The sequence below is a fragment of the Aspergillus heteromorphus genome (genome assembly GCF_003184545.1).
Source record: "Aspergillus heteromorphus CBS 117.55 chromosome Unknown BO70scaffold_52, whole genome shotgun sequence".
In the NCBI taxonomy this organism is placed as follows: domain Eukaryota; kingdom Fungi; phylum Ascomycota; class Eurotiomycetes; order Eurotiales; family Aspergillaceae; genus Aspergillus; species Aspergillus heteromorphus.
In genome coordinates this window covers 140087-153069 of record NW_020290457.1, presented here as the reverse complement: position 1 = coordinate 153069, position 12983 = coordinate 140087, and the positions used below count along the sequence as shown (strand labels likewise).

Sequence of the window (12983 nt, the reverse complement as noted above, 5' to 3'; positions counted from 1 at the left end):
TTTCATGTTCCTATCCGCATCCGAAACAGCCTCGAAACCTTTGCGGACCTGGATAGCTGCGCCGAAGTGGATGTTATTAGTTACCAGTTTGCCAAAGCCTATAACCTCCAACGTGCCCCGGTTACTGCGCCAAAGATTGAAGCCATCAATCGAATCACCACTCCCTACCTATGGTGTATGGAAAGTCCCTATTACCGCTACCGATTCGCGAGGAGGCACCCGTACTTTCGAACGGTATTGTGTAGGGATTGACCGGGACCCCGACTGGAAGGCAGCCCTGTACTACTTTCAATGACTACGCTTCACGATCTATACATTACCTTATCAGCATGGAACCGCCAGTGGTGGTTTAGCGTACCGTCTATTTCACTGCTTTCCGTTACTCAATTTACTAAAGCAACTCGAAACTCAGCAAGAGTGTACGCCATTGTTAAGCTCCCCGAAGACGTCTGGCTACCAGAAGAAGAACCTCGCGATTCGTCACCGAACCCTGGGTAATTCCCGTTGAACTCAAGCAGTTCCAAGATGTATTCTCTATAAATTCCTCCCAACAGCTACCTCTCTCATGGCCCTGCGGACCACGCCATTGACATTAAACCTAATAAAACACCCCTTACGGTCCAATATACCCCTTATCCGAAGCCGAACTTAAGATCCTACGAGAATATATCGAAGAGAACCTGAAACTAGGCCGAATTCAACCTTCAAAGAGCCTGCTGGAGCCCTATTCTCTTTGTACCCAAGAAAGATGATAGCTTACGCCTTTGCGTAGACTACAGGGTCTCAATAAGATTTCTATCAAGAATCGCTATCCCTTACCTCTTATTTCGGAGATTCTTGACAGGGTTTCGGAAGTACCTACTTTTCAAAGATCAATGTCAAGGATGCGTACTACCGAATCCGCATCAAGGAAGGCGATGAATAGAAGACAGCGTTTCGCACCCGATACGGCCACTTCGAATACACGGTCATACCATTTGGATTGACTAACGCTCCAGCAACTTTCCAAAACTATATGCATACTGCGCTTCGAGGACTCCTCGATGACTTTTGTATAGCGTATCTGAATAATATCCTCATCTTTTCGTCAGATAAGGAATCTCATACAAAGCATATTCATCAAGTTTTAGAGAGGCTTCGAGAAGCTCAGCTCTATGCAAAACCATCGAAATGTTCATTCTACCAATCCCAAGTCGAATTCCTGGGGTACATCATCGACTCTGACGGAGTATCCATGGATCCTCGACGGGTAAACGACATCGTTTCGTGGCCGATTCCCGAAAGTTACCATGATGTCCAGGTCTTCCTTGGATTCTGCAACTTTTACCGACGATTTATTCAAGACTACTCTCGTATTGCCTTGCCCCTTACTTCTTTGCTTCGTGGAACAACCAACGGGCGGAAGCCAGGGAAGGTCCATCTAACCTTAACCGAACGGACTGCTTTCCGCCGCCTTATTGCTGCCTTTCAACAAGCACCTTTACTAATGCATTTTGATCCTACGAAACCCCGCCGTTTAGAAACTGATGCGTCAAAAGAAGGGATGAGTGGCATTCTATCCCAACCTGACACCAAGGGTGTATTCCATCCAGTTGCATTCTGGTCCCGTAAGTTCTCCGGTGCCGAGCTAAACTATGGTACTCCAGATCAAGAGCTATTCGCTATCGTTTACTCTTTTAAACAATGGCGACAATATTTAGAAGGCGCTCCCCAAACAATCGAGGTCCTATCAGACCATTCGAACTTGCAATCTTTTATGCGTCAAACCCGGGTTAACGGGAGGCAAGCTCGATGGCTTATGAGTCTAATCCCCTACGATTTCATCATTAAACATAGAACAGGGAAATCAAACCCAGCAGATGGACCCTCCAGAATGCCTTCTGGATCTCAAGTGAAACCTGCTCCTCAAGAGAAACTGTTGACCCCGATTCGAGCGCGATTCGTGGGCGTATCGTCCCTGACAATAAGGAATCTTGTCAAAGAAAAAACCCAGTTCGAACCTCGAGATGCGCAGGGTTACCCTGGGTTCGATACCCGCATTGCGTTGAGCTCAAAGAACCCCAATGGTCGAGCCGGTATAGAGACAGCTGACTGGGCTGCTTGGGAGAACTTATCTCGAGAGAGATTCATTCCCCAATCTACGGCGTCACGAGTGTGTGCCGCGGAAGTTTCGTACTCGGATACATGTAATTCCGAACTTCAAGAGATGATCTTGCGTTTGCAGAACGATGATCCAGAGACACAACGGCGAAAGGCTGCTGTTCAACAAAAGCAATCGGGCCAAAAGCATTGGACCATTAAAACAACTGGTCATATCTGTTTCAAAGACCGATACTATATCCCCTCTTCTGAGACACTACGTCAGACGCTTATTAAGCTATACCATGACGATCCGTTAGCGGGACACTTCGGAAAGACCCGAACAGAAGCACTGCTACGCAGAAAGTTCCACTGGAACGGATTACAGCACGACGTAGCCGAATACGTCCGAACTTGTCCAATATGCCAAGGAACCACTGCTCCAAAGCATCGACCATATGGCAGTCTTGAATCATTACCGATTCCATTACGTCCCTTTGCCGAATTGGCAATGGATTTCATTACAGGGCTGCCCCCTATCGTCCAATATGGAAAGACTGTTGATGCTATTCTAGTTATTGTCGATCGATTCTCGAAATACTGTCTTTTCTTTGCTGTTCCGTCCACGATAACTGCCCCAGACCTTGCCGAACTGTTCCATAAACAGGTTGAATTGATCTTCGGACCCCCAAATGGGATCGTATCTGATCGAGGATCGATCTTTACCAGCAAATTCTGGTCAAATTTAGCCTATAATAGCCATATAACCTTGAAGCTTTCGACTGCGTTCCACCCTCAAACCGATGGCCAAACAGAACGGATGAACCAAACACTCGAACACTACCTCCGATGCTACTCCAGCCAGTATGATGCCAACTGGCCATCAATCCTTCCAAGTGCTCAATTCGCCTGCAACAACGCAGATAATGCAACCACGGGCCAATCACCTCACAATATCCTTTATGGCTTTTCGCCGGACTTTCATATCAGAATCGAGGCCGATTCTCAGCAGCGAGAAGTCCCAGCGGTACAGGATAGAATCGAGAAACTTAGAGAAACGAGAGAACAGCTACAAAAGACATGGCGAATGGCTACAGAAAAGCAAAAGGAACACCATGATAAGCGCAGAAAGCCATTCTACTTCAAAGAAAGGGATCTAGTTAAGCTATCGACTCAGAACTTACGACTCAAAGAACCGAGAAAGCTGGCTCCGAAGTTCATAGGACCCTTTCGGATCCTTAAACGCATCGGATCTCAGGCGTATCGGTTATGTTTACCTGAGAAATATGGACGAATCCACAATGTATTCCATGTCTCCTTGTTGGAACCGTGGAACACTGGAAGAGATCATGAAGAACCGCTCCCGATGCCTGAGCTAGACGACGAAGATGAATGGGAAGTTGAAGAAGTCAAAGACTACCAACGCTATGACGGTCAGGATTACTATCTAATCAAGTGGAAAGGATGGCCGAGCGAGTACAACCAATGGATTCCTAGTGAAAACATGGAGAATGCACCCGAAGCTATAAAGCAATACTGGAAATACCATAAGAAGCGCCATGCGTCAAGGAGGCGGGAGATAACCACTAGTGAATCACTCTACGTTCTCGAGGGATAAGCTACGGGAACGTCAACCTCTTGATATTCCTCATCAACTACATTATCGCGGACCAAATGCGCTAATAGATACAAAATCATCCTGCTATAAGGCGGCAGGGGACGCCCAAACGCATCCAGTCATATCCACCACCTATTCACGAGGCAAACGACGACGATAACCAGGCCCCCTCATTACAACTCAGGAATGTTCACGGGGAAAGTAGACTCCAGGAGGAGAACACGGGGATCCGTGACCAATCCGATGATGCTATCCTCATCATCCGAAGTCGATTCATTATCGTTAACGTCCGGGTATTGGATGCATGCCATAGCTCTCACCGAATCAAGAAAGTTCCGCAGAGCAGAAACCCAGCCCACATATCCCGGATCGCCGGGCAGCAAACGCAACAGCGTTTCCGCCTCATAGGCACGACGATCCTCCAGCGAGGCGCGGAGGCCAGGATGGGGAACCGACTGCGCCAAAAGAGCACGACGGGTCTCAATGAACTTGGTATACTCGGCGGTAAACTCCTAACGGAACGTCAACGATAGGACCACGAAGACCTCATCCCTTGATCATAACGAGAACTTACACGCTTGGCGGTCTTGGTACCCTTCAATGAGAATTCACGAGCATGGGCACCCTCCACACTGTCAAACGCCTTCGCAAGGACATGGACCTCTTCGCGGACAGTCTGCTTAACATCACCGTTCCAATGTTCTTCCTCCAGGATCAGAGTGGCCCATTCGATGATCTCCACGAGATCGCGAGCGTTTCCTAGCAGACCAGTTGCAGGCTCGAGAGATGTCAGTAAATCGTACATGCATAATACGGAGTGTGCGAAACCCACGGGATCACAAGTCTTCTTCCCCGCGGAACAGAAACGACACAGGACGGATGCCTTTGCATCCAACAGACAACTGATATCATACGGAGCGCCCTCCTTAGGATCGAAGTTATTATTCACGTGTCTCAGACAGTGCATGCAGAAGTTATAGCGGGCTTTGATGGGAACATCCCGCTTGGGACGCGCCGTTCCCTTCGCCATCGCGAAGTAATCGAGAACGAGACCGATGTCCGACGAAGAAGGGGATGACAGCGATGCAGTATAGATGGAAACGACGAAGATCACGCGAAACGACGAAGAAATGTAAAGGGAACGATCACAAACCACTAAAGGAACGACGACCACGAAGTAGAAGAGGAGGAGGAAGAGGAGTAACACGAGAGATTCTTTTGTTTACACTTCTTCGCAGGGGATCCACCCATGCAAACACAACACGAGAGATTCTTTTGTTTACACTTCTTCGCAGGGGATCCACCCATGCAAACACAACTAAACACTCATGAAGCTATACAGAAACGGCACGTGACCCTGTTCATACTGTGTACCCCGCGAGTTCCCCACCTTTCGCTATCGGATCCCCACCGTTCCGAATCGGGAACACATGAGGCTATCCCCAACACCCGAGCCAGGTGGCTCGTCCCAGCGGAGGAGGGCGCCATTTGTGATAGAATAAACCAGCTATCGGGATAAAGGTCATCGGGATGACGTATTATAGTGGTTGTGAGAGTCGTGTCATCGGGATGACGTGTTATAGTGGTTGTGAGAGTCGTGAGGTCATCGATAGTGGTTCTACACCTCTCCGGCACCTATAAGGTGCCGATCCCTCTGTAAGGAGCTACTGATCCTTCAAGGATCAGTCTATCTCGTGGATATAGGCTACCTTTGTCATTATCAAACGAATACACGGTGTTTCATGGTTGATTCCTTACCTAGTCGACAGGCTTTCTACCCTGACAAGTAGATCCTATCACATTAATATAGCTATTATTCTATCTATTTTAATAAAGACTATAAATAAATTAAAATAGATATTATATACTAATATAGAAAGCTAAAGAAAGACTTAAAATAATAATAAATTATATTAAGAAATAATTAAAATATTAATTTAAAAATAAAAAACTTTTTTATCTTAGCTAGATTTTAAAATATTTATTATTAAATATATATTAATAAATAAAATATATATCTATTTTTAAAGATAAAAATAGATTTTAAACTTTGAATCTTTTTATATAAATATTATTTAATATATTTATAATTTAATATTATTACTTATTAGAATATTCTGATTACAAAATAATATATATTCTAGTTAGTTAATAATATTTCTAATCTATAATATTAAAAAATATATAAAGATTTATAAGAAACTGTAATATTTATAATTATATAAAAGTCTAAAAAAAAGAAATCATTAAAATTATTAGCTATATTTAATTAAAAATAAAAAAATATTATTATAAACTTTATTATTAATATATTAAAAAAGAAAACTATTTAAATATTTTAATAATAATAGATTGATTTTTAAAAGAATATAATCTTAAAATCTATAATAGAGATTGATTTAGAAATAATTATATAGATTATTATATAATTCTTTATAAAGAAATATAAAATCTTAAGATCTATTATATCTAATTAAGAAATATAATTTATAAATAAAATATAGAAGTAAGTATAAGAGTGTATATTAAGATAGTATAAAGAAAATATATCTATTATAAAGTTAAGATAATATTTATATTACTTAAAGTATTATTATTAATCTTTTATCTAAATTCTCTTATAAATAAATATATTTATAAGAATTCTATGAATTATATATTATACTAGTATAATTACTTTGCAAGAGACTGTCTTTATAATATAAGTATTTCTTATAATATAGTATATCATAAGGATTATAAGGATTACTATCCTTGCAGTAAGTATATTGATTAATAAAAATATAATAAAGACTTTTTATAATTTATTATCTAAAAGCAGATAAAGTTATAAAATAAATAAATAATATAATTAAAATATATATCTATATCTATATCTTATATAATTAAATTAATTAAAAATTATTATTATTTTTAAAAGAGCTAGTTCTAAATAATTATATATTTTTATTTATTATAATAAATTCTTTTTTTCTAAGTTATAGATATTATCTTATATTATTTTTATTAATTAAAAATTAAGAATTCTTAGTAAAAGAATTATTATAAAGTCTAATCTAATAAAAAGAAGCTATTATATAAATTATTAAAATTATTTAAAATAAATATAAATATTAATAATCTGCATATAAAAATAAATAAAAAAGCAAGTAAATTAATAAAAAGATCTGATATTTAGATATAAAAAAAACATAAAATATAATTAAATATAAAAACTATCTATATAGACCAATCTAACAAGAAATTTAATTAAAAAAAACATAAAATATATAATTATAAAAATAATTAGTTTATATATATATATTTATTTAATTTTTATATAAATCTTTTTTATTTTATATTATCAGATTTATTACTATCTTAAAAATTAGATAATATATAATTATTAGAACTAATAATTAAGAATAAAAAAAATTTATAATAAAAGAGATTTAGAATAAAAAATATATATAAAAGAATTATAGATCATAACTCTAATATAAGATTAAAAAAATCAAATATATTTATATAACTTAAAAATCTGTTTTTATTTTATAAGAAACTAAGACTCTTAATAATTAATTAAAACTTAAAAATAACTATTAGATTTCTGAATAATTTATTACTGATATTATTTAATTAATAAAATTTTATCTTTTAAAAAAAAAGATAAAAAATAATAAAAAAACCTATTCTTATCTTTTTAAAAAAAAGAGAGAGATTTTTTTATTTAGTTAATTTAATTTTTTAATTTTTTAATAATAATGTAAAAAGATACTATAATATTTATAGATTAATATTTTGTTTTATTTTTATTAATATATATATATACTAGACTTTATAATTTTTTATTTATATTTAGAGCAATATTTATTCTAATATTTAAATAATTATATATCTTTAAAAAAGACAGAGCAGATATTATTAATATATAAAATAAATTATAATAAGTTATAGAAGATAATAAAAATGATATTAATAAATAATAACTATACTATTTTTGGCTATAAAAAAATTATAATAAATATTAATAATAATTATATAGAACTTAAAAATAAATATTAATAATATTTATATAGAACTTAAAAATAAATATTTATTTATATAATAAATAAAAAATTAATATAAATAATAAATTTATATAAAAAATTCTTTATATTTTTTTCTATATTTTAATATAAGAAAATTAATATAAGATTTTATTTTTATATACTATAAATTATATAATTATATATCTTTTTTTTTAAAAAAAAAACTCGCAGATAAATAAAATAAGCTTATTATTAAATAAATTAATTAATATAGATCTAGTTAGATTATATAAATAATAAATAAATATTAAAAAAAGATATTTTTAATTTTAGATCTCTTGATTATAGCTATAAAGATTAGAAAGAATATATTTAATATATAAAAAAATAAAATAAAATATACTTAATAAAAATAATATAGAAAAATATTAGAATATTTAAAAAATTATATTTAAAAAAGATAAATTATAAAAAAATCAGAGATCTATTATTTATATAAAAAATAAATTCTTTATAAAATAGAATTAATATATAAATTAGAAAATTCTTAAATTATTTATAAATAAAATAAATAAATATAAAATAAAAAAAATATTATTATAGAATTCTTATATAAATTCTTTAAATCTTAAAGATTTAATAATATCTGTATAAATATTTTATTTAATATATTATGATTAAATAAATAATTAAATAAAGCAAGAAATAGTACTATAGAAGAAGAAATAAAAAAATATAATTTAAATATTTTTATTTTTTTTCTTCTTTATTAATTTTTTCTGTATTAACAGTCAATCATTAGATTAGCTTAATTTAATTATTCTCCTAATAATAAAGATAGATTAATAAAAAGCTAGATTTAGAAAATAAAAAATCTTATTATATTATTAAATAAATAAATACTTAAGTCTATAGACTGAAGTTATTTATAAAATTATAAATATATAATATATTCTATATATTATTATTTTATAAATATTATAAAATAAATAGAATAGACTTGTAGAAGTACTTTTTTATAAAAAAAAATAATTATAAATATTATTTAAAAATATTATTAATCTTATAAAGCTAAAATAGATTCTTAAAAATCTTAATTAAATAAAAGAATTATTCTAGTAAAAATAATATCTAAAAATTAGTTATAAATCTGTAAGGGATGATATCCGCGGGATGTATTCTTATAAGAGTGAAATCTATCTTCTTCTGAATATATCTAAGTATATATATAGAATTCTAGAGATTTATAAATAATTATAAATAATATTAATTTTTTAATTTAATAATAATAATTTTTTTAGATTAATATCTTATATATTTATCTATAGTTATTAATTATAGATTTAATTCTTATAATAGATTTTAATAAACTAAAGTTTATATTATTTAATTAAAAACTAATTTTAATAAAACTAGTCTAGTTATATAATTCTTTTAATAATTTATTATATATAATTATACTAGTCTGAGAAAATTAGTCTGAGGCTTTATTATATATAATATAATATAATAAGATAGTAATTTCTGAATAATATATCTATAATTAATTAGAGAGTCTAGTTTAGAATTAAAGATTTTATAATTAATTAAAATATCTAACTTAGAATTAGAAAGAGTTTATAATTAATTAAAAAATTATTATATAAATTAGAGAAAATTTATAAAAAAAAGATAATTATAAAAAATAATATCCACAGAATATATTCTTATAAGAATAAAATCTATCTTCTTCTAGATATATCTGAGTATATATATAGAATTCTAGAGATTTATAAATAATTATAGATAATATTAGTTTTTTAACTTAATAATAATAACTCTTCTAGATTGATATCTTATATATTTATTTATAATTATCAATTATAGATTTAATTTCTGCAGTAGGCTTTAAATTTTAATAAACTAAAGTTTATATTATTTAACTAAGAGCTAATTTTAATAGAATTAATTTAGTTATATAATTTTTTTAATAATCTACTATATATAATTATACTAGTCTGAGAAGATTAGCCCAGGACTTTACTATATATAATATAATATAATAGAATAATAATCTCTGAATAATATATCTATAATTAATTAGAGAGTCTAGTTTAGAATCAAAGAGTCTATAATTAGTCAGAGTATCTAGTTTAGAATTAGAAAGAGTCTGTGATCAATCAGAGAATTATTATATAAACTAAAGAGAGTCTATAAAAAAAAGATAATTATAAGAAATAATATCTATAGAATATATTCTTATAAGAATAAAATCTATCTTTTTCTAAATATATCTAAGTATATATATAGAATTCTAGAAATCTATAAATAATTATAAGTAATATTAATTTTTTAACTTAATAATATTAATTTTTTAATTTAATAATATTAATTTTTTAATTTAATAATATTAATTTTTTAATTTAATAATATTAATTTTTTAATTTAATAATATTAATTTTTTAATTTAATAATATTAATTTTTTTAGATTAAAATTTTATATATTTATTTATAATTATTAATTATAAATTTGATTTCTGTAGTAAGCTTTAATAAACTAAAATTTGTATTATTTAATTAAGAATTAATTTTAATAAGACTATTTTAATTATATAATTCTTTTAGTAATCTATTATATATAATTATATCAGTTTAAGAAGATTAGCCCGAGGCTTTATTATATATAATATAATATAATAAAATAATAATCTCTGAATAGTATATCTATAATTAATTAAAGAATCTAATTTAGAATTAGAGAGTCTGTGCTTAGTCAGAATATCTAATTTAAAACTAGAAAAAATCTATAATTAATTAGAGAGTTATTATATAAATTAAAAAAAATTTATAAAAAAAGGATAGTTATAAAAAATAATATTTATAAAATATATTCTTATAAGAGTAAAACTTATCTTTTTTTAGATATATCTAAATATATATATAGAATTCTAGAAGTCTGCAGATAACTGCAGATAATATTAGTCTTTTGGCTCAGTGACAACAAATCCCCTAGATTGATGTCTTACAAAATCTATATTATTTATAACTTTATAAGAAATTTATTTATAAGAATAATCTTTATTTAAAAATAAAAGAAAATAAAAAAATAGAATAATAAAAGAAACTATTTATAAAAAACTATTTCTAATTATAAATAAAATATAAGATATAATAAATACTTATAAAAATAGAAATAAATAAATTAATTATTATATCTCTATCTATAATTATTACTAATATATATTATAAATATTTTTAAATCTAAAGAATTATAGTATATATTATATATTTAATTTAAAAAAAAGTTCGTTAGTTTTAATTATTTAAAAAAGTTTTATAAAGCTAAACTTAGATCTCTAGCTAATAATAATTATTATATATAATAAAAAATATAGATCTTATTAATAATTATATAATTTAATATTTTTTATAATTAGACAGAGACTATAATTCTGTCTAAAAAAAGATCTAATAAAATTATTAATATATTTATATTTTATAAAGATATTAATAAACTAGTTTATTATAAATAAATTTATAAATTAAATTAAAATCTAGTTTATAATTTTAATATTCTATAGAATAGATTAATTTTAGATAGTTCTAAATATATTTTTTTAAAAAAAGAATAATCTATTAATCTGTAATCTATAAATAATAAAAATAATAAGAATATTATTTAAAATAATAGTTTAATTATAATAGTAAATAACAAAAGAAGTATAAAAAAAGATAATTCCAAAGAATTAGATTATTTTAGAGATTTTAATAAATAAAATAATAAATTATACTTTAGTTAGCTTTATATATTCTATAAAAAAAATAGACATCTATTATAAAAGAAGAAAAAAAATTATAGTAAAAATAATAGTCATAGGTAATAATAATAATAATAATAATAATAATAATAATAATAATAATAATAATAATAAAGATAGACTAGGTCTGCTTTCTATTAGTTGTAAGGAATGATCTGTGGGGATGTATTCTTACAAGGGTGAAGCCCGTCCCCTCCCGGGTGTACCTGAGTATATATATGGGATTCTAGGGGTCCGCAGGTAACTGCGGGTAATACTAGCCTTTTGGCTCAGTGGCAACAACTCCCCTAGATTGATGTCTTACATTAGTTACAAGATATAAAATAAATCTCTCTAAGAAATTACTTACTATAAATATATATAAAGAAAAGAGAAGAAAAAAAATAGTGAAAAAGATAATAGTTTAATAATAAATATAATAACTTTTTTTTAAAAAAAACAAAAAGTATATAACATAAAGGATGAGATATTAAAATAATTAATTATAATTTTTAGATTAGATTATATATCTTAAACTTATAAAGCAACAAGTATCTATAGATTAATATAAGATTATAAAGTATTATATCTTATAATTTAATATAAGATATATATAATATAAATACTCTAGATTTATAAGAGTTAGACAGTTATAAGAATCAGATAATTATAATTATAGATAGTTATAATTATTTTTAAATAAGTATTTATTTATAATAATAAAAAGAGAGAGGGATGGTGTAAGGATAGTAATCCTTATAACCCTCGCGATATAATATATCGCGAGGAATACTTATGCTGCAGAGACAGTTTCTTATAAAATAATTATACTAGTATAATATATAATTCACAGAATTCTTATAGATATATCTATCTGCAAGAGAAGCTAGATAAAAGACTAGTAATAATACTTTAAGTAATATAGATACTATCTTAACTTTGTAATAGATATACTTTCTTCACACTACCTCAACATGCACTCTTATAGGTGGTCACATAATTAAAAGAATTAAGAAAAAAAAAGAAAAAGAAATTATTAAAAATATTTTCTCTAAGTTCTAAGTTCTGAGTTTCAAGTCTTAATTTATATCTAAATTAAAAATATTATACTATATTTACTACTTGCTATATTTATTATTTATAATATTTATTATTTAATTATAATTATATAGAATAGTTACTGCAGCAGGCTTATTATAAAATAAATATTATAAAAAAATACTTTTTCTTTAATTAATTTTATAGCAGAGTCTAGAGGATTTAATAATATCTAATTTATTATAAATATTAATCTTAAAAATCAAGATTCTAGAAAAAAAGATAATTATAAGAATAATAATTCTTATAATATTTATAATATATTATATTATAAGAAATACTTATATCACAGAAATAGTTTCTTATAAAAATATTATATTAATAAATATTATAATATATAATTTATAGAATTCTTATAGATATATCTATTTATAAGAAAAATTAGATAAAAGATTAATAAT

At 28.2% G+C, this 12983-nt stretch overlaps 2 protein-coding genes across 2 annotated transcripts; one reads left to right on the top strand and one right to left on the bottom strand.

Moving 5' to 3' along the window:
- Positions 1-4220: 4220 nt before the first annotated feature.
- On the bottom strand, positions 4221-4664 carry BO70DRAFT_302336 (uncharacterized protein; the record flags this gene model as incomplete). Its single annotated transcript, XM_025539748.1, has 1 exon — positions 4221-4664. The coding sequence occupies one exon, from the start codon at positions 4662-4664 to the stop codon at positions 4221-4223; it is 444 nt and encodes a 147-aa protein (XP_025394519.1).
- A 251-nt stretch (positions 4665-4915) lies between these two features.
- BO70DRAFT_366793 (uncharacterized protein) lies at positions 4916-5415 on the top strand. Its single transcript, XM_025544428.1, has one exon. It carries the CDS (start codon positions 5004-5006, stop codon positions 5214-5216), a length of 213 nt encoding a protein of 70 aa, XP_025394518.1. The 5' UTR covers positions 4916-5003; the 3' UTR covers positions 5217-5415.
- The last annotated feature ends 7568 nt before the right edge of the window (positions 5416-12983 follow it).